We start from the raw sequence: 23313 nt of genomic DNA, 5'->3' as shown, positions 1-23313 counted from the left end.
ATTACCCAATCACGGCGCAACTCGAGAACATTACCCAATCACGGCGCTCCGTATTTTCCACTGGCTGCCCCACCACCACAGAAAGCACTATGCTGAAACACCTGTATTTGGGAGCTGCCTTACTCAAGAAAGCAAAAAATAGACCATGTTTGTATGCAGCTTTATTAACTCAATTATTATATATATATATATATATATATATATTTACAATGTTTGCAAAGTGATGTGACACGTATTATCAAAAATAACATGCAAAATAGGCAAAAAGGGTGGGTCTTAAACAGGTGGGGCTCTCACCTGCCCTGAATGACGGGTCGCCACTGGCTGTCCCACAGAGACAGACAGACTGACAGCCAGGAGCAAATATATAAACCATTACCACACATTTGTCAGCTAAATTACACTTTTATTTTGTATCACTTAACTCTCGTTCATAAGAGGGAGATACAACAATAAAAATAGGGTGTTTCAGCAGTCATATTTGGTACTCTTAACTTGTTTATTACTTTGAAGTGACACAAATGGATAATTAAGCTTTTAAGCAACAAAAGATGTGATATTTCATTTGAGACTTAAAGTTTTGTAGTATAAAGGACTTGCATTAGCCTATATTGTATTATTGACAAAGAAAAACATGTAACTATTTGTTATTTTAAAGTGTTAACTCATGGTTACAAAAATGCCACTGATTCAAGAATGACCCAAAATAGATGTCTAGTGACTGCAACAACTTAGCTTGCCCTGAACCATACTGCAGTGTGAATGGTCATACTCAAATACAATAACAGCCAGGACTATACACCAATAAACTTAAGATCCATTACTCATAACTCAAACTGATGTCATAAGATCAGTCTGTTACAGTGAAGAGGCTACATGGTTAAAATGAGAGAAAAAAAAGTGTAATCAAGTAACAGATATCCACACCATATACAAACAGTTATTGTTCAAATTGTTTTGGTTTTAATTACAAGTTGCAACCTCAACTTAACTAACCTAAAAAGTAACTAAACTATATTGGGTAACTTGAATAGCCAGATATTCAGTTATTTTACTATTACTGTATGCTGGTTCAGAGGGGTTGGGTTAAATACGGAAGACACATTTCGGGTTGAATGCATTCAGTTGTGACTGACTAGGTATCCCCTTTTCCCTTCCTTTTCACTTTACCTACTGGCATACAACAAACCAGGAGGTGGCACTCATGATCTGTGTACCATGCCCCAATTCTCCTTACTCCCGGCATAGCTTCAGTTCCTGCCCCTTTATATCAAGTTTGAGGTTTGTGAAACCTCGGAGCGGCCCTCAGCGGATGTGAGCCATCTCCTCCAGAAAGGGAGTCTTCATGCAGCCAGTGCAAAGCTGGTCCATCCACAGGGGCGCCTCGTGCTGCAGGGGGGTGCGACGAGGGTAGAAAGTGTAGGAGAGGTCGTAGTTGAGCAGACAGCTGATGGATGCCATGTAGAGGTCAGAGAAGCGACACAGGCGACGGGAGAAGAAGGTGGGGTTGTGGCAGGTGCGGAAAATGCTGCCAAAGTGAGGGTTGAACAGGTTCTTGGTCACAGCTCTGAGGGGGAAAATGAAAGAATGGGCTGAAGGAAGTTCATAGGTCTGTACGAAGCTTGCCAAGTCAAAATTACACTGAATCCTTAAGGTCTGACTAGCTGTCCGACGGTTTTGATAAATTATACTTAATTTATCTACTATAACTAGACTCACCGAAGCTCTTCTCTTTCCTTCAACCAATCCTGTAGAACTTCCTTTGACTTTGGATCTCGATGCATCTGCACAGGTTCAATAAAAAATGTTTTACTTTCATCTCAACATTCAAGAAAAACATGGTGTCAAGTGTCTCCATTCTCAATTGCATGGCTGGTGGGTAGCAAAATCATAATATTAGTTTGTTGTAGTCATGTTTTTTTGCGTGGGTACAATTGATTGGGAATACATCCCATAAAGGCAAGGGACCCGTCATGGTAAATGCAAGACGTGTAACTTAACCTATTGCTTTGATCTCACAGTTCGCTGAGTTCTATGTGGTAAAATGCCCAATAGTGTACCTGCATGCGTTCCAGCAGACCGGTGAGTGCCTGCAGCCAGGTGAGGCTTTGTGCATACTGCTCCGTATTCACCACCCTGGTCTCCATCTCCAGCTCTGGTACTATGGCCCCCGTCCGCCAGCCGTGACGCAGCATCAGGTCCTGCAGGAGAGCATGAGTAGTCAGCCCAGTACAACGATTAGCCACAGCATGCCACAAGTTATTACATTGTAAGCACAACAATGCGAGGCACAGTCCTTAAAACAAAATCAATTCATGTGTGCATTTCTTGTGTTCTGAAATCACATTTACACTGCCTGTATCAGTAACCAAAAATTCTGACATAATATAGTATGACTCACTGCCAAGTCACTGTACAGATGATCTCCAAAGTAGAGCACCTTGGATCCCCTCCATCCTGTGAGCCTGAGAAAGTCAAACAGGTTGCCCTACAACAAGGAGACAGCATAATAAATGTCACTAGGAAAGATGATTAAAAGGTCCAATGCAGCCGTTTTGATCTCAATATCAAATCATTTCTGGGTAGCAATTAAGTACCTTTCTGTGATTGTTAAAAAATAAAAATTGTAATTTTTTTATTTTTTTTTTAGCTTTTTAGCAAAGAGCAATTTCTCAAGAAAGAATTTAGATTGACCACTCCGAGACAGTCCTGAGTGGGGAGGGGAAAACGAGAAAATAAATTACGTATTGGCAGAAAGGTTTGGAACACATTCTAATTGGTATGAACTAATTTAAATCGCCTGGCCTACCAGGCAGGCCAAAACCCCATCCCACCAAAAACAGGCAAAAATTTCAGGTGGTCTTTTAAGACAGCTCTTACACTAAAAGGGCATTATCATAATAGTATTCCAATCTCATAGTGTGGACATATACACTGAGTGCAAAAAAACATTAAGGACACCTTCTCTATCGATGACAGACTGACCAAGTGAATCCAGGTGAAAGCTTTGATCCCTTATTGATGTCACTTGTTAAATCAACTTCTATCAGTGTAGATGAAGGGGAGGAGACAGGTTAAAGGATTGTTAATCCTTGAGACAATTGAGACATGGATTGTATGTGTGCCATTCAGTGGGTGAATGGGCAAGGCAAAAGATTTAAGTGCCGTCGAACGGGGTATGGTAGTTGGTGCCAGGTGCACTGGTTTGTGCTGTGTTATTCATAATTAACAGTTGTGTGTGTGTATCAAGAATGGTCCACCACCCAAAAGACATCCAGCCAACTTGACACAACTGTGGGAAGCATTGCAGTCAATATGGACCAGCATCTCTGTGGAACGCTTTCAACACCTTGTAGAGTCCATGCCCTGACAAAATGAGGCTGTTCTGAGGGCAAAAGGGTGGGGGGGTGGAACTCAATATTAGGAAGGTGTCCTTAAAATGTTTTGTACACTCAGTGTATATGAAACACGCATTTTTGACTACACTGGGCCTTTAAGTTGTAATGCTTGAAGTAAAAACAGAGGAGGAAATAAGGCAAAAAAAAGACTGTGGATTGGCAGAACTAATGACTAATGACAATTAATATAAAGATGTGTTCTTCCACCAAATTCTGCTGAGGCCTTAGCAGCGGACAACTATTGGCCTTGACTGTGGGTCAATCTGCCAATGATGTTGGCAGTGCTCTTAGGGAGAGAGGAAAAGTACTGCATGGTTACCATGTCCTACTGTGGCAATTAGGGTTGCAAAGCTACTGGTAATTTACCAAAGTTAACAGAATTAACAGGTAATCTATGTCAATCTATGGTAACTTCAGTAATTTATACTTGGAAAAACTAAAAAGTGTTCATATATAGTATAATTTTTTTTAATCTGTGTCCATGTGTTTCTAGTGGTATGGTTCAGGAGGAACTATTTATTTTTTTCCCAACTGCCACTAGTTTGGTGCAAAAACATTTACAACAAAGACATATTGACATAGTAAAATAAATGTGTGTAAAAAATTAAGGATATTTCATGCTGAAACCCTCATATTAAAACACCAATGGTATTCACTAAGTTGATAGTTTATATTTAGGATAATGCTTTACAGTTCTGTCATTCAAATGTTTAGTTTAAAATCATCTTATTTGGTTATTTTAGATTTACATGTGACAAGACCACACAGAGGGCCAGAGATAGTCTGAAGTACCCAAAAAGGCCACACAAGATATAATCTGATAAAAAACAAATAAAAACTTAAATGTCACCCAAATTCTGGTAGTTTACAGGTAAACTTTGTTATTGTCCAGTAATATACCCTCCATTTGCAACCCTAGAGGCAATACATGTCACAGCATCAAAATATAATCCACTTTTCACTAAACCTGATCCATTTTCAGCTACAACAGGGATCTAACTTCAAGGACTAACATCTTTGTGTAGACTTTGTAAGACCAGCATTACTCAGACTAGGGACATCTGATTCAGGTTTCAGGTTGATTAAATAGTAACTTGTGATGTGTGGAACTTTAGTCCAATAGTCTTGCAGCACCAAGGTTGTGGGTTCGATTCCCATGGGGGACCAGTGCGCAAAAGTACGTAAAATGTATGCACTCACTACTGTAAGTCGCGATGGATAAGAGCATCAGCTAAATGACTAAAATGTAATGCCATTCCATTCATGTCATTCATTTCCCACAGTAAAAGGATAAATGCGACATTGACATTGTGAATCTCACAAATTACCACTATCTGGAACGCAAGTAGTCAATGCTGGTAAGTCCTGCAACTGAGTTAGTCACTTTGCAATTCAAAGTTCATAATTTACAAGATGGCATAGAACTTTGGCCCACACTCTCATGTATCATTTTGTGTATATATACAGTGAATTTGAAAGTATTTAGACCCCATTACTTTCTCCACATTTTGTTACATTACAGTCTTATTCTAAAATGAAATAGTTTTTTTTCCTCATCAGCAGCACCATGCTGTGGGGAGGTTTTTCAGCGGCAGAGACCGGGAGACTAGTCAGGATTGAGGGAAAGATGAACAAAGCAAAGTACAGAGAGATCCTTGATGAAAACCTGCTCCAGAGCGCTCAGGACCTCAGACTGGGACCAAGGTTCACCTTCCAACAGGACAACGACCCTAAGCACACAGCCAAGACAACGCAGGAGTGGCTTCGCGTCAAGTCTCTGAATGTCTTTGAGTGGCCCAGCCAGAACCCGGACTTGATCGAAAATCTCTGGAGAGATGTAAAAACAGCTGTGCAGCGACGCTCCCCATCCAACCTAACAGAGCTTGAGGATCTGCAGAGAATGGGAGAAACTTCCCAAATACAGATGTGCCAAGCTTGTAGCGTCACACCTGATATTTCAGGGGGGTTTTCTTAATATATTTGCTAAAATCTAATTTATGCTTTGTCATTATGGGGTATTGTGTGTAGATTGAGGGAAACACATTTGATTTAATTCATTTTAGAATAAGGCTGTAACGTAACAAAATGTGGAAAAGGTCAAGAGGTCTGAATACACTGTATAAAGTAATATTTCTGGGTAATGTCTCCGCTCCTACCTGTTTGTAGATCTGGCCCTTATCCAAGCTCTTGATCTTGTCCCACTGAAGGTCCCCGTTGCCATCCAAACGTCTGAAAGGTCTGCAAGTAGAAAATATGATCAGGTCACACAATGACCTGAACAGTATGTAGAATGCTCTCATTTTCTGTACATTTGTGTAAAGACCAAGGTTATAGAATTTAGACACTTCTTGGTTGGGAGTATGAAGATATAGAGTATCAGGCTTACTTGCCACAGTTGTTGAAGAAGTGTGGTTTGTCAGCTTGAACAATGACAACATCAAAAAAGTCCCTCCAGTCCTTTCCTACCATGTATTTCATCCCTTTGTCTCTAAATAAAATCAGGAAAGCAGCTGGTTAGTGAACCATGGAATGTACAGTTACTGTTCAGAGCTGAAAGTGCCCACAGATGGCACATCAATAAGGTTAACAAATTTTACAAATAAAAGCAAAGCTTCCCCCGAAAGTCAATTGAATTAAAATGTCCAAAATTATATAACCTAATTAACCTACTCCTGTGTATGCAGAAATAAATAAAACCATTCAAAATAGGCTACTACACCAGAAAGCATGATTTGGCCACAGAGGAACATTAGCTTCTTTAAAATAAAAAAAAATAAGCTGTGGATTGTTTAAGTCACATTGCCTAAAGTCTTAAGGGCCCGCAATTTGGGCAGCGTGCGCGGCAAATACCAAATAGATGATTGTCGAGTTACAACTGTCAGTGAGAGGTAGAGAGCCCCAGCCAGGCATATCGCAATATTTCAAAATACAATCGTGAGAAAATATACTTTGGAAGGCAAATGGCTATATTGCTGTAAAGAAAAGACAATAAAAATCCTCATCTGTCTTTTAGTTATCAAAATTCTCAACTTAATTGAGCGACCAGTATAGCCTATTTTGTTGGCACCAGAAGAGAGCACAGGCCATATCCCCGGTGAGTGCGCATATTCACTCTTTATCATTGTTGCCACATGAGTTTGTTTTTGGACAATCATTTCCTCCTCCAGGTTAGATGGACATTATATTGTATTTGTGTCTCATAGGCCTATTATATGGATCAGGCAACGTTTTTATTGATCTGTTTGTCAGCAGAGTAGTACACTGTAAGTTGATGTATGAAAACATTCTGCTAATGCCTCCAGTCATATTTCATGCAATTCTACTACACTTTATATGTTTATAAAAAATTCCAAATTCTTCCCGTGCAAAGAAAGGATAATCTACTATAGCATAGATCTACTCTACAACGCGCTCAGCCTTGCATTGAACAGTATTTTTTGCAAACAGTGATCGAGTTATATCATTAGCCTAAATTATGACTACCCAATCTACTCATCACATTACGAATAGTAGGCTCTCTTACATAAGTCTGCAAATGCAATGATGCATGGAATGCTTTATTATAAAAGGTGCATTTTTATGGTGAACATGAGCTTCCCCAAACAACTTGAAAGCGCACGCCGCCGCCTTTGGCTGAATGTACAGCACCAGTCAAAGGTTTGGACAACACCTACTCATTCAAGGGTTTTTCTTTATTTTTATTTTTTCTACATTGTAGAATAATAGTGACGACATCAAAACAATTAAATAACACATATGGAATCATGTTGTAACCTAAAAGTGTTAAACAAATCAGAATATATTTTATATTTGTGATTCTAAGTAGCCACCCTTTGCCTTGACAGCTTTGCACACTCTTGGCATTCTCTCAACCAGCTTCATGAGGTGGTCACCTGGAATGCATTTCAATTAACAGGTGTGCCTTAAAAGTTAATTTGTGGAATTTCTTTCCTTCTTAATGCTTTTGAAACCATCAGTTGTATTGTGACAAGGTAGGGGTGGTATACAGAAGATAGCGCTTGGTGGCTATGATGAAACTGGCTCTCATGAGGACCGCCACAGGAAAGGAAGATCCAGAGTTAAGTGAATAAGTTCATTACAGTTACCAGCCTCAAATTGCAGCCCAAATAAATGCTTCAGAGTTCAGGTAACAGACATCTCAACATCAACTGTTGAGGAGACTTTGTGAATCAGGGCTTCATAGTCTAATTGCTGCAAAGAAACCACTGCTAAAGAACACCAATAAGAAGAGGAGACTTGCTTTGGCCAAGAAACATGAGCAATGGACATTAGACCGGTGGAAATCTGTCCTTTGGTCTAATGAGTCCAAATTTGAGATTTTTGGTTCCAACCACTGTGTCTTTGAGATGCAGAGTAGGTGAACAGATGATCTCTGCATGTGTGGTTCCCACCGTGAAGCATGGAGGTGGTGGTAATGGTGCTTTGCTGGTGATACGGTCAGTGATTTATTTAGAATTTAGAACACCATTTATTTAGAATGCCATCCCATCTAGTTTGTGCTTTGTTTTTCAACAGGACAATGACCCAACACATCTCCAGGCTGTGTAAGAGCTATTTGACCAAGAAGGAGTGATGCGTGATGCATCTGATGACCTGTCCTCCACAATCACCTGACCACAACCCAATTGAGATGGTTTGGGATGAGTTGGACCGCAGAGTGAAGGAAAAGCAGCCAACAAGTGCTCAGGATATGTGGGAACTCCTTCAAGACTGTTGGAAAAGCTTTCCAGGTGAAGCTGGTTGAGAGAATGCTAAGAGCAAAGCTGTCATCAATGCAAAGGGTGGCTACTTTGAAGAATCTAAAATAACATATTTTTGCTTAACACTTTTTGGTTACTACATGATTTCATATGTGTTATTTCCTAGTTCTAATGTCTTCACTATTTTTGTACAATGTAGAAAATAGTAAAAATAAAGAAAAACCCTTGAATGAGTAGCTGTGTGCAAACTTTTGACTGGTACTGTATATATCTCTGATTTATTTAACTGTCAGTTTGATTTGGTTGATGGTGACACTTACACAAAGCTAAATGGGCTGTTGGTTATAAGGAAGAGCTTCTTGCCATGGCTGGCCAGATGGTGCAGAACTGCATATGTCTCATCTCCTCTGAGAATATATTTCTCTGTGGGAGGGAGATGAAAGGGTCAATTCAGACGGGAATATCCCCTTCCCTTGAGTATTTCTGAAGTATGTAAATATTCCACTTCCGTCAGAACGCGTTGTCCCTTGGAAGAAACTGATAGCTTTGTCCATTGGGAAACAATCATGTAGCATTTAAGCAAAATACAAAGGCATTTAAAGTAATTGTGAGACTGTGGTACAGCAGAGTATAAAGAGACATATTATACTGTCTTGAAATGCCCTCTCCTCTCAATTCCTGACAAACATGAACTCCGTAAACACATCTTTAAACAAAACGTATTAACATTATAAATTGTCAAGTGTATTGTCATTTTTTTATACACTTTAAAGTGCAAAAATATGAACATACTTTTAAGTATGTTTGCAACATTTGATCAATTATCTTGACTTAACCTTAGCAATGGTTTTGGAAGAATCAGATTTAAAATACTTAAAAGATTAGTCCTTCTTAACCTATCATAACCCCAAAACTATTATCTGCAGGGCAGTTAAATTGCTCTCCTGTTTATGTTTTCGAATACAGAGAATGAACAGTGGATCAAGACAACACTGCTTTTTATTTAGGTGATTTTAACAATGTTCCTTTTAAAAGAACCTGCAAACTGGGCATGGGTGAGATGGGGAGCATCCAATACAAACATATGAGATGTAATGTCTAAAAAAAAAAAAAACTGTACATCTCACCCAAGTCTTGCATTATCCACTTGTACATGTAGCCTTTGATATGCACCATTCCAATGGCATCCTGAGGAAAATAAAAAGAGTGTGGATAAGCTCAACTTTCACTGAGAATGTTCGTATACAGTTGTCTTGCACAAGGTCTAAAAGACATTTTAGACCTTGAGGGCTTACTTTTGTGGGCTTACTACTCCTATCTAAAAAGGACATTTAACCAGCCACATTTTTCCTCTCTTAGGAGAGATCCATTGAATGTTTGCAGAATGTGCTGTAAAGATCTAGTTATGTTCGCTATATTCATTTATAGAAATGTTTTTTTTGTAGGGGTGGTCTTAGTCACACAATTTTACATATTGGTAAGGTGCTAGGTGCAGTACTTTCAAGTAGCTGCACTCAGGACTGATTTCTGAGAACATCGGCAAGCTGTAAAACTATCGTAAATAATGCACAAATTTGATTTGTCACATATGCCGAATACAACCTTAGTGAAATGCTTACAAGCCCTTAAATCAACAGTGCAGTTAAGAAAAATACCTAAGAAAAAAAAGTAACAAATAATTAAAGAGCAGCAGTAAAATAACAAGTACCGCTACAGAGTCAAAGTGCGGGGGCACCGGCTTCGAGGTAATATATACACGTGGGTAGAGTTATTAAAGTGATTTATGCATAACTAATAAGAGAGAGTAGCAGCAGTGTAAAAGGGGGGGGGGCAATGCAAGTAGTCTGGGTAGCCATTGATTACATGTTCAGAAGACTTCTGGCTTGGGGGTAGAAGCTGTTTAGAAGCCTCCTGGACCTAGACTTAGCGCTCCGGTACCTCTTGCCGAGCGGTAGCAGAGAGAACAGTCCATGACTAGGGTGGCTGACAAGTCTTTGACAATTTTACAGCCTTCCTCTGACACCGCCTGGTATAGAGGTCCTGGATGGCAGGAAGCTTGGCCACAGTGATCTACTGGGTCGTACGCACCACCCTCTGTAGTGCCTTGCGGTCGGAGGCCGAGCAGTTGCCATACCAAGCAGTGATGCAACCAGTCAGGATGCTCTCAGTGGTGCAGCTGTAGAACCTTTTGAGGATCTGAGGACCCATGCCAAATCTTTTCAGTCTCCTGAGGAGGAATCGGTTTGGTCATGCCCTCTTCACGACTGTCTTGGCGTGCTTGGACCATGTTCGTTTTAGATGTGGACACCAAGGAACTTGAAGCTCTCAACCTGCTACACAACAGCCTCATAGATGAGAATGGGGGCGCACTTGGTCCTTCTTTTCCTGTAGTCCACAATCGTCTCCTTTATCTTGATCACGTTGAGGGAGAGGTTGTTGTCCTGGCACCACATGACCAGGTCTCTGACCTCCTCCCTATATGCTGTCTCGTTGTTGTTGGTGATCAGGCCTACCACTGTTGTGTCATCTGCAAACTTAAATGGTGTTGGAGTCGTGCCTGGCCATGCAGTCATGATTGAACAGGGAGTACAGGAGGGGACTGAGCACGCACCCGAGGGCCCCCCGTGTAAAGGATCAGCATGGCGGATGTGTTGTTACCTACCCTAACTACCTGGGGGCGGCCCGTCAGGAAGTCCAGGACCCAGTTGCAAAGGGAGGTGTTTAGTCCCAGAGTCCTTTGCTTTGTGATGAGCTTTGAGGGCACTATGGTGTTGAACGCTGAGCTGTAGTCAAAGAATAGCATTCTCACATAGGCGTTCCAAGTGTGACAGGGCAGTGTGGAGTGCAATAGAGTTTGCATCATCTGTGGATCTGTTGGGGTGGTATGCAAATTGGAGTGGGTCTAGGGTTTCTGGGCTAATGGTGTTGTGAGCCATGACCACCCTTTCAAAGCACTTCATGGCTACATGGCTACAGACATTTAGGCAGGTTACCTTAGTGTTCTTGGGCACTGCTCTGCTTGAAACATGTTGGTTTATAGACTCAGACAGGGAGAGGTTGAAAATGTCAGTAAAGACAGCAGAGTACACATCCTGGTAATCCGCCTGGCCCTGAGGCCTTGTGAATGTTGACCTGTTTAAAGGTCTTACTCACGTCGGCTGCGGAGAGCATGATCACACAATCGTCCGGACCAGTTGGTGCTCTCATGCATGTTTCAATGTTACTTGCCTCAAAGCGAGCATAGAAGTAATTTAGCTCATCTGGTAGGCTTGTGTCACTGGGCAGCTCTCGGCTGTGCTTCCCTTTGTAGTCTGTAATAGTTTGCAAGCCTTGCCACATCCAACGCTTTGCCTGTTTGATGGTTCGTCGGAGGGCATAGCGGGATTTCTTATAAGCTTCCGGGTTAAAGTCCCGCTCCTTGAAAGCGGCAGCTCTACCCTTTAGCTCAGTGCGGATGTTGCCTGTAATCCATGGCTTCTGGTTGGGTTTGTACGTACAGTCACTGTGGGGACGACGTCATCGATGCACTTATTTATGAAATCAGTGACTGATGTGGTGTACTCCTCAATGCCATCGGAAGAATCCCTGAACATATTCCAGTCTGTGCTAACAAAGCAGTCCTGTAGTTTAGCATCTGCTTCATCTGACCACTTTTTTTATTGACCGAGTCACTGGTGCTTCCTGCTTAAATTCTTGCTTGAAAGCAGGAATCAGGAGGATAGAATTATGGTCAGATTTGCCAAATGGGGGGCGAGGGAGATCTTTGTACGCGTCTCTGTGTGTGGAGTAAAGGAGTCTAGAGTTTCTCTCTCTCTGGTTGCACATTTAACATGCTGATAGAAATGAGGTAAAACAGATTTAAGTTTCCCTGCATTTAAGTCCCCGGCCACTAGGAGCGCCACCTCTGGATGAGCGTTTTTGCTTATGGCGGTATACAACTCATTGAGTGCGGTTTTAGTGCCAGCATTGGTCTGTGGTGGTATGTAGACCGCTACAAAAATATACAGATGAAAACTGTTGGTAGATAGTGTGGTCTACAGGTTATCATGAGATGCTCTACCTCAGGCGAGCAAAACCTCGAGACTTCTTTAGATGTCGTTTACCAGCTGTTGTTTACAAATATACATGGACCGTCACCCCTTGTCTTACCAGAGGCTGCTTTTCTATCCTGCCAATACAGTGTATAACCCGCCATCTGTATGTTATTCATGTTGTCATTCAGCCACAACTCGGTGAAGCATAAGATTACAGTTTAATGTCCCGTTGGTAAGATATACGTCCTTTTAGTTCATCCAATTTATTTTCCAGCGATTGTATGTTGGCCAGTAGTACGGATGGCTAGGGCAGATAAGCCACTCGTCGGCAGATCCTCCAAGGCACCCCGATCTCTTTCCACGATATCTTTTCCGTCTCTTTCTCCTGCAAATGACAGGAATGAGGGCCTGTTCGGGTGTCTGGAGTAAATCCCTCTCGTCCGACTCACTGTTCTGATTTCTGGAAGCTCTTTTCGGTCATAAGAGACGGTAGCAGGAACTTTATGTACAAAATAAGTTACAAAAAATGAAAAAAATAGCACGTTTTTTTAAGAGCCCATGAAACGACAGCCATCCTCTCAGATGCCATCAAACCGTTATCAGCGCCCAAAACCACTAGCTAGCTAAGTTCCATCTGTGTTTGTCAATGAAGCTAGCTAGTACCTAGCAGGCACATTAAGCAGCAGGCCACGTTAGCTAAATCAGCTTATCATGTCACTGACGAGTGGCAAAGAGCTTCGGTGCCGTTTTGTTTTGAACTTTCTCACTATCTATTACCGGAGTGAGAGGCTGTCTGGCAGTGTTTAAAAGTAAATCATGTTACGAAACAGGTTGTGGTGGGACACAAGGGGGCCATACTTGCCAACATTAAAAAAGTTTAGGTTTAAACTTTCTCTCAGTCTCAAAATGGGCATCAGTCAATTAAAATCATCGACGTAGTTGCATGTGATTAAATGCTGTTCCCATTACATAACCTAGCACATTATAACCTAGCACATTTACATAACCTAGCACTGTCTAGGCCCCTTACTTTTTCAATCTTTACTAACACGCCACTGGCTTTGAATAACGAATAAGGCAACGAATAAGTTAGTCCTAAATATTTCAAAAATTAAAAGCATTGTATTTGGGACAAATCATTCACTAAACCCTAAACTTCAACTAAATATTGTAATAATAAGGTGGAAATTGAACAAGTTGAAGTGACTAAACTGCTTGGAGTAACTCTGGATTGTAAACTATCATGGTAAAAACATATTTATAGAATTGTAGCTAAGATAGGGAGAAGTCTGTCCATAATAAATCGCTGCTCTACCTTCTTAACAACACTATCAACAAGGCAGGTCCTACAGGCTCTAGTTGTCGCACCTGGACTACTGTTCTGTTGTGTGGTCAGGTGCCACAAAGAGGGACTTAGGAAAATTGCAATTGGCTTTAAACAGGGCAGCACGGCTTGCCCTTGGATGTACACAGAGAGCAAACATTAATAATATGCATGTCAATCTCTCCTGGCTCAAAGTGGAGGAGAGATTGACTTCATCACTACTTGTATTTGTGAGCGGTGTTGACATATTGAAAGCACCGAGCTGTCTGTTTAAACGCTTAGCACACAGCTCAGACACCCATGCATACTCCACAAGACATGCCACCAGAGGTCTCTTCACTGTCCACAACAGACTATGGGAGGCGCACATTACTGACTACATGGAACACTATTCCACATTAGGTAACCAATGCAAACAGTAGAAATACACTTTATGGAACTGCAGGGACTGTGAAGCAACCCAAACATAGGCACATGCATACATACAGTGAGGGGAAAAAAGTATTTGATCCTCTGCTGATTTTGTACGTTTGCCCACTGACAAAGAAATGATCAGTCTATAATTTTAATGGTAGGTTTATTTGAACAGTGAGAGACAGAATAACAACAACAAAAAATCCAGAAAAACGCATGTCAAAAATGTTATAAATTGATTTGCATTTTAATGGGGGAAATAAGTATTTGACCCCCTCTCAAATCAGAAAGATTTCTAGCTCTCAGGTGTCTTTTATACAGGTTACGAGTTGAGACTAGGAGCACACTCTTAAAGGGAGTGCTCCTAATCTCAGCTTGTTACCTGTATAAAAGACACCTGTCCACAGAAGCAATCAATCAAATTACAGACTCTCCACCATGGCCAAGACCAAAGAGCTCTCCAAGGATGTCAGGGACAAGATTGTAGACCTACACAAGGCTGGAATGGGCTACAAGACCATCGCCAAGCAGCTTGGTGAGAAGGTGACAACAGTTGGTGCGATTATTCGCAAAACGAAGAAACACAAAAAGAACTGTCAATCTCCCTCGGCCTGGGGCTCCATGCAAGATCTCACCTCGTGGAGTTGCAATGATCATGAGAACGGTGAGGAATCAGCCCAGAACTACACGGGAGGATCTTGTCAATGATCTCAAGGCAGCTGGGACCATAGTCACCAAGAAAACAATTGGTAACACACTACGCCGTGAAGGACTGAAATCCTGCAGCGCCCGCAAGGTCCCCCTGCTCAAGAATACATATACATGCCCGTCTGAAGTTTGGCAATGAACATCTGAATGATTCAGAGGACAACTGGGTGAAAGTGTTGTGGTCAGATGAGACCAAAATGGAGCTCTTTGGCATCAACTCAACTCGCCGTGTTTGGAGGAAGGAGGAATGCTGCCTATGACCCCAAGAACACCATCCCCACCGTCAAACATGAAGGTGGAAACATTATGCTTTGGGGGTGTTTTTCTGCTAAGGGGACAGGACAACTTCACCGCAACGATGGACGGGGCCATGTACCGTCAAATCTTGGGTGAGAACCTTCCTCCCTCAGCCAGGGCATTGAAAATGGGTCGTGGATGGGTATTCCAGCATGACAATGACCCAAAACACACAGCCAAGGTAACAAAGGAGTGGCTCAAGAAGAAGCACATTAAGGTCCTGGAGTGGCCTAGTCAGTCTCCAGACCTTAATCCCATAGAAAATCTGTGGAGGGAGCTGAAGGTTCGAGTTGCCAAACGTCAGCCTCGAAACCTTAATGACTTGGAGAAGATCTGCAAAGAGGAGTGGGACAAAATCCCTCCTGAGATGTGTTCAAACCTGGTGGCCAATTACAAGAAACGTCTGACCTCTTATTGCCAACAAGGGTTTTGCCACCAAGCACTAAGTCATGTTTTGCAGAGGGGTCAAATACTTATTTCCCCTCACTTTACGTACATACATACATACATACATACATACATACATACATACATACATACATACATACATACATACATACATACATACATACATACATACATACATACATGTATGTGTCGTGTCTTTGGGGCACCATTAAACTGAAGACATGTTTATCAAATAACTCCCTGTAATTATTATTACGCGATTAAACTGATTAATCGTTTAACTGTAATTAACTAGGAGATCGGGGCACCAAGGAAAATATTCAGATTACAAAGTTATAATTTTCCTAATATAAAACGTTCCTATATTATAACATTATATTATATTATAGTATCTGACCGATTATCTTCTGGTTGAAATGGTGTATTCTTTACCTCGTCAGTCTCATTCCAAACATCGTAAATTGTTGTTATCTGCACGAACCCAGTCTTCACTAAGTCATCCATACATCAATTGTCTTAATCATTTATTTACTCAACTAAGTAATTCACAGAAAGCATACAAACAGTAGTTATCGTCACAAAGCAATGGGAGCGAAATGTGCCCTAGTGGGCTAAACCGGCATGGCGGCTTGTTAAACAAACAAGGGGGTTGGGGGCAGCGGAGAAGGCACAACAGAGTTCATAAATATTAACAATTGATATGCTAATCCTTTGCACATGAACGCTCGCTAATGGGCCTGAGTAACTACAGGCCCATTAGTATACTACCTGTAGTGTCGAAGGTTGTTGAAAAGTGTGTAGCAGAACAACTGATTTCCCACCTCAACAACAGCCCCTTCACATTACACTCCATGCAGTTTGGCTTCAGAGCGAAACACTCCACAGAAACAGCCAACTGCTTTCTTCTGGAAAATGTGAAGTCCAAGATGGACAAAGGGGGCGTTGTTGGGGCTGTGTTTCTGGACCTAAGGAAGGCTTTCGATACTGTTAACCATGAGATTCTCATCACAAAATTGTCCAAGTTCAACTTTTCCCCCGATGCCTTGAGATGGATGAAATCATACCTTGAAGGCAGAACTCAGTGTGTCAGAGTGAGCAATGAGCTGTCGCCCACTCTAAGCTATGATGTGGGCGTGCCCCAAGGGTCAATACTGGGGCCCCTCTTGTTCAGCCTGTACATTAATGATCTGCCTTCCGTCTGCACTGGGTCTGAAGTTCCAATGTATGCAGATGATACAGTGATATATGTGCATGCAAAGAGCAAACAACAAGCTGCACAAGAACTCACTACTGTAATGGTCCAGGTTACAAAGTGGCTCAGTGACTCGTGTTTGCATCTCAATGTGAAAAAAACTGTTTGCAAAGAGGGCAACAGATGCTACTGAGCCAGATGTCTATGTGTCAGGGGAGAAGCTCCAGGTGGTATCTGATTTTAAGTACCTTGGAATCATACTTGATTCCAACCTCTCTTTTAAAAAGCATGTGAAAAAGGTAATTCAAATAATCAAATTCAAATTCAACCTAGCTAATTTCCAATTTATACGAAATTGTTTGACCACAGAGGTAGCAAGACTGTACTTCAAATCGATGATACTCCCCCACTTAACATACTGCTTGACTAGTTGGACCCAAGCTTGCTATACAACATTAAAACCTATTCAGTCTGTCTACAAACAGGCTCTCAAAGTGCTCGATAGGAAGCCCAATAGCCATCATCACTGTTACATCCTCAGAAAGCATGAGCTCCTGAGTTGGGAAAATCTGGTGCAATACAGCGACGCATGTCTTGTATTCAAGATCCTAAATGGCCTAGCTCCCCCTCCACTCAGTACTTTTGTTAAACAGAAAATCCAAACATATGGCAGCAGATCCACAAGGTCTGCCATGAGAGGTGACTGTATAGTTCCCTTAAGGAAAAGCACCTTTAGTAAATCCGCTTTCTCTGTGAGAGCGTCCCATGTCTGGAATACACTGCCATCAGACACACATAACTGCACCACATATCACACTTTCACAAAATGCATGAAGACATGGCTAAAGGTTAATCAGATTTGTGAACATAATCCTTAGCTGTGTATTGCCGCTTTCCATGTTGTCTGTAGCTTGTGAGGTGTGGAAACACTTTGTTTTTATGGATTTTGTCTTGTTGCTTTTTGTTCTATGTTGCTCTGTCTGTATGCTACATCTTGCTTGTCCTATGTTGCTCTGTCTGTATGCTATGTCTTGCTTGTCCTATGTTACTCTGCGTGTGCTCACTGTTCTATGATTGTCTATATTGTAATTGTTTTTAATAACCTGCCCAGGGACTGCGGTTGAAGATTAGCCGGCTGGCTAAAACCGGCACTTTTACTGAAACGTTGATTAATGTGCGCTGTCCCTGTAAAAATAAAATAAACTCAAACTCATTCGGGAACAATTGCAATCAATATATATTTACGCTCAGTGTGTCGTCGGGATCCTTGTTGGAGAGTTTGGTTCTGTTGGAGGGTTTTTGTCCGCGTTCTCTCTCTCGGTTAGAATGGATCTTTCAAAGCGACATTCATTAATGTCGTTATAGAATGGATCTTTCGTCGGTCTTCGCGTTCAACGACACCGAATTTCTAGCTGCAGACTAGTAATTAATATCAAAGACTTGTTATTATTCTGTCGGTATCGATAGTCTAAAAGTTTAACCACGTGGTATGGTTAAAGTTCAGTAGAGGAATGCATGGTCAAACCTTGGCTCTCTCTTCTGAGGTAAGCTGGTCTAAAGAAAGAAATTCTGGGTGGAGGTTTTATACTGAACATAGAAAAGGCTGTCACATGACGCCTTGTCCTGTCTGTGTCCCTGGGGGCGTGCCGATGACTTAGTTAAGCTTTGAACAGAAATACAATTCTCTCACATTAACATCAATACATAGCATCTCAACATATTCCAAATAGGTTTATCCTTATTCATTACTTGTATACAACCATTTAGATGTAAGTCTCATAGCTGAGGCTAATATATAAACATTATTATGGTAATATTGCAATATGGTCTCTCATGAGTTGTACCAAGCGGACCAGTTAGTAGCTGGATTCTTCACCGATCTTTTATACCTTCTCCAGAACATAAATGTCGTTCGGTTCGCCAGTCCTGTGAGGTGGTAGAATCCTTTGTTCTCTATACGAAACCCACTCGGTCTCAAAACTGTGGCCTGTAAGGCAGGACATTCCCTTTGGAATTTACGACCGCCTTCACACAGCCTTCTGTCAGAAGTATAGAGGTCGGGGGATGGTGCATAGAAAGCCCAGAGGGCAACGTCATGACATATGTATCAAATACTTTTTTCCCCTCACTGTACGTACATACATACAAAATCAGCAGGGGATCAAATACTTTTTTCACCTCACTGTACGTACGTACGTACGTACGATCCCCTGCTGATTTTGTATGTATTTATCAAATACTTTTTTCCCCTCACCGTACATACATACATACATACATACATACATACATACATACATACATACAAACGGATTTTGTGTTGTAGATATGTGGTAGTGGAGTAGGGGCCTGAGGGCACACACTTAGTGTGTTGTGAAATCTGTTATGAATGTATTGTAATGTTTTTAAAATTGTATAACTGCCTTAATTTTGCCGGACCCCAGGAAGAGTAGCTGCTGATGGGGATCCATAATAAACAAATACATTTAGTTAGCAGTACCAATAGCTTGTGCGTCAGCCTGCAAGAGGGACTCCAACAAGAAGCTCCTAATTAATTGTATTCATAATTTACAAGATTTTTGTTGCATTTCAACACACAAACATAATTCTACATTTCAACGGGGAAAACAACTCATGTAAAATTCGAACCCTTGCCACAATCTGCAACAATTACGTGAGGCTAAGCACTCTACACAGAAAGCTATTTGACTAGTCAGTCAAACACACATGATCTAGTTGCTTTGATTATCAGAATGTACCATTAGACTTCTGTTAAGGACGCTTCATGGGTAAGTATTTGATCACGTACAATTACGTCTACGATTTTAATTGGCTGATGCGTATTTTGAGACTGACAAAAAGTTTAAACTTTTTCTAATGTTTGCAAGTATGGCCCCATGATGCTCACAAATGGCTTTGGAATTTTGGAATGTTGACACGTGGCTGTTGGGATGCAAGTGCGCATCGTCTCAATTCTCATTTTGCCCAAAACTGTGAAAGACTCGAGTGATCACTATCAAACACATCAGCAAGAGGCCACTCGATAAAGGGCTTATGGGCCAAGTATTGTCTTATCGTCGCTGTCTGACGAAAACCTCATGTCCAAAACATTATCTTTTCAGGAAATTTTTAAAAAACGACCATATTTTCCCATTAACAAAAATACATGAAACTTTAGAAGCTATTTTGAATACATTTTCTTCCTAGAGTCAGCATACATTAAGGGGTTACTGATTTGAATAAATAACATTAAAAAGCTAAAATGTTATCAGACAGCGACGATATGTAAACAAGTCTGAGGCACTGCGTCATGTGGGCTCACTGTCTCACTGCCTGTTGGTTCTGCCACACAGTTGGATAAAGAGCATTCAGCGCAGTTTTTTCTCCATGCATGACAATTGTCCCTAGGTTTTACCATCCCGTGTTAGATGGCATGATCGAAATCAAAATACAACCCTCAAATATCCAATGAATCTAGGAATGTAACAGCTTCCCTAAATCTCACAAAAATGTTTTGGAAAATACTGACTATGACCAAATTGATGATATTTACAGTTTTTGTAATTTTTTACATTAAAATCAATGTTCATTACAAATATCGACTTCAGCAGCTATTTAAACTCAATGAGAAGATAAAATGGTATGCGACTTTTGGGTTCTCAGGACACAGATGGGGAACTTTTCACTATGTCTTGACAGCATTTGAACAGAGCCCAACACACTGGTAACGTGGCAGGCACCAAAAGCTACCTCACCGACATAGATTTGTCTTTCTTTAGTTCTGCCCAACATTTTCCATTTAGACACACTAAGCATTAGTAAGTGGCTCCACTTGAAGGGGAGGGAGGGAGAGGAGGAATAAAATAGCTTTTGGCACACTGACTGACCGACACAGCATGAAAAACAAAGTTAACCCACATTCTCAACTGCCATGCACAATGGTAGACAAAAGGAAAATTCACAGACATTGACTTCGGTGCAACAACTCAGGAGTCAGGTTGCAGCAATGAACTAAGTTAGACTTTTTAGTTAAAAGCCTTGTATTTTCGGAACCAGCTATTTGCCCACATTTTAAAAACTGGTCCCACTGAATGTCATAGTCTGAATTAAAATAAAGTATTATCTTTGGATTCAAGTGCATCAGAATGTGGCTGTGTTTTGTTGCTGAATGCACTCACCGAAACATCTTTGTAGAGATGACCAGGGTCATATTCAATGTCATTGGATATGAAGTAGTCATTGGCAGCTGCCAGGAGAGTCATCTCTGGGATGGAGAAAACATCCATGAACTGCTTCATCATTGGACCCTGTAAGATAACGTTAGCCCAACGGGATAGAAGACAAACCAAGTTATACATATTCGTGCACACCAGTCAGTTAATAGATTTGTATTCCCGTAGAATAGTATGAGAACACCGACCATTTGGTTTGGAGGGTATTTAATCAAGTGGGCAAATAAACTCAACTTCTCCCAAGGCACTGAGAGAACATAGCAATAAATGAGTCAGACCATGTCTATTTCTCCAGTAGCTGGCCTAAAGTCTCCATAGGATTCTTTGTGATTAAAAGAAAGAATGTGGTGTAGAGCAGGTCACGGACATGGTAAAACTTGTCTTATAGTTACTGCCATTGCAACTAGAATGAATTGCAATTGTGAACTATTGCACTTTAAAGCTCATCGCTTTTACATGCTTTTTCAACATTTAGGCCTATAGGTCAACTATGTTTATGCACAATCTCCGATCCTTGTCTTTCATCTAGCTCATCTGTTCAGGAAGATACAGGCAAGTGTTGTCGAAGAATGTGGTGAAGTAGTGACCTTTCCATAGAAGCCACTGACTTCCTGAAGAGGGACATGGTGAGTTCCACCGTAGAGCTCCAAAACCTCGTCATCTGGAACAGGCTTCAGACCCCTGTGGGAATTAACATCTCTTTCACTATGGTCTCTTGACTACAGTATTTAATCCATGACATAGCAATAGCAAAGAGTATTGTTATTAGAAAAAAAACGTTTGTTTTCTATATATTCACCTAGCAAGTAACTTACCTGTATACAGTCCCCAGCTGGATGTAATGGAAGGCATCTATTTTCATCAACAGTCCCTGCATGGAAAACCATTTTATTTGTTCAACTACCATTTCACTCTCGTAAAAAAAAAAATATTACAGCTAATTTCAAACTTTCCTGTTGAATGTTTATACTATAAGCTTTTATACAGCAAAAAAAGCACTTACCTTCTGAATGTCATAGTGGAGACCACGTGCAGCGAAGTTGGGAATATAGTCATACTTGCTAATGCCCTCTGGATACTGTTAGGGGAGTTAAAAGTAATCATTTAACAAATTCAAATCAAACAAATGTGCATCATGAACATTTGTATGAGAATATGAGGTAAACAGCATCGCATTTCAATCAAACAAACCTTGTAGTGTTTGACAAGGAAGTCTCGAGCTGTATTGTAGATCATTGTATCAAGAGTGTTGGAGTACAGAGCGAGTGTGTAATCATAATCAAAGCCATAGATGTCCACTTCATCCAAGTCAACCTCATTGTTGGCATAGATGGTGGAGGGGTTCAGTAAGTTACATACACCTGGAGGAATCAGATCTGCAGAAAAGGAGGGGGGAGACATTAAACAAAATACCAAATCTACCATGATCAGTCTTCATGAATAGTCTTCAATGCATTGTGTGGGTAAACTGAAGTCTGGACAATTTTGGGCAGTAGGGGCCTTTAGCTAAAAATGGCCAGATGTATTTCATTAGGTTATGAACATTTCACTCACAGTTAGCACATCCTTCAGAGATTATTACAGGCATAATAATTGGAATGGGAGGGGGGTGTTAATATAAAAGACTAGGTTATTGGTCAACCTTATTCTAATCGAGGGGGGAATTTTGTTACTAAAATGACAAATGAGAGGTTGAAAAGTTTCCAGAGTGTAGCAATAATAAGATGATATGGCAGGAGTCTAACATTTGTCAACTGACAACCAACAATCTATCTGGTATGGATGGAAAAACAGTATTGACAAAAGGGAAATGGGTTAGTGATTATACAGTTTCAGTTGGCAAAAAAACTAACATATTTTAGGCAAACTTTAACATTTACATAAAAACATCTTACCGTGCACAAGCCGTTTCATTTCATTATACCTTGACCAAAGGTAAGTCTTGGAGTCAATCTTGAGCCCTGTAGTGAATGCCCTTTCAGACAAGGTAGGCGACACCTTCTGTTTGTTGCCCGCTACGTGTCTGTGATTTGCGGGTGATGGAGAAGTTGGGATGGCTGTGGACCGTGCAGGCTGGATTAAATCTGATCCACAACTTTGTTCATTTTCGAAGCATTCACCTATTTGGGTGGTCGGACCTGTAGATGCCACGCTACCACAAGAAGCCACATAAACTTTGCAAAGCGACGTAGACTTACTTGTCTGCCATAACGCATGGCTAAACGTTCTTATTTTTTGACAGGACATGAGTACTTGGCATTTATCAGAGTATCTTTAGAACGTTATCTCACTCCAAAAAAAATATGTAATGGATAGCCTACAACAGCCAGAGTCTGGTGCACAAGTAAGATCCAGTGCATATTAGACACTCCCATTGCCGGACAGATGTTGGGGCGGAGTCAGCTCTCTCGCTTCGCCTCTTCCTCTGTGGTCTCAACATCCTCATCGAATCACGCGCCGTGAGACGATGACTGATTTCACGTTCAGCCTATGGTGGGAAAGAACGCAGTCTTCCCAAAATGTTTTTCCATATGCACAGTTCGACCTACGCCTGCTACGTGACTGATCTAAGCCTCCAGCTGGCAGAA

At 41.1% G+C, this 23313-nt stretch overlaps 1 protein-coding gene across 1 annotated transcript; it reads right to left on the bottom strand.

Annotated features, from left to right (window-relative positions):
- Positions 1 to 385: 385 nt before the first annotated feature.
- Positions 386 to 23128, bottom strand: LOC115166303 (5'-nucleotidase domain-containing protein 2-like). The gene is made up of 14 exons (XM_029720185.1): positions 22621 to 23128; positions 21917 to 22101; positions 21729 to 21803; positions 21541 to 21596; positions 21313 to 21406; positions 20672 to 20800; positions 9247 to 9307; positions 8440 to 8542; positions 5785 to 5886; positions 5555 to 5636; positions 2402 to 2488; positions 2061 to 2201; positions 1720 to 1784; positions 386 to 1567 (listed from the first exon to the last, which is right to left on the bottom strand). Exons 1-14 carry the CDS (start codon positions 22970 to 22972, stop codon positions 1306 to 1308), a joined length of 1794 nt encoding a protein of 597 aa, XP_029576045.1. The 5' UTR covers positions 22973 to 23128; the 3' UTR covers positions 386 to 1305.
- Positions 23129 to 23313: the final 185 nt, after the last annotated feature.

The sequence above is a fragment of the Salmo trutta genome, chromosome 28 (assembly GCF_901001165.1).
Source record: "Salmo trutta chromosome 28, fSalTru1.1, whole genome shotgun sequence".
Taxonomy (NCBI): domain Eukaryota; kingdom Metazoa; phylum Chordata; class Actinopteri; order Salmoniformes; family Salmonidae; genus Salmo; species Salmo trutta.
The sequence above is the reverse complement of the archived record's forward strand: the minus strand, read 5'-3'. Positions and strand labels throughout refer to the sequence as shown.

What these genes read in the sequence shown, in the direction of transcription:
- LOC115166303 (XM_029720185.1), bottom strand. Translation starts at nt 22,972, where the DNA reads ATGTCCTGTCAAAAAATAAGAACGTTTAGCCATGCGTTATGGCAGACA. An exon ending in TCCTTGTCAAACACTACAAG is followed by an intron (nt 21,804 to 21,916) that starts GTTTGTTTGATT and finishes CTCCCCTAACAG; the next exon opens with TATCCAGAGGGCATTAGCAA. An exon ending in AACAGCCCATTTAGCTTTGT is followed by an intron (nt 5,887 to 8,439) that starts GTAAGTGTCACC and finishes GATTTTATTTAG; the next exon opens with AGACAAAGGGATGAAATACA.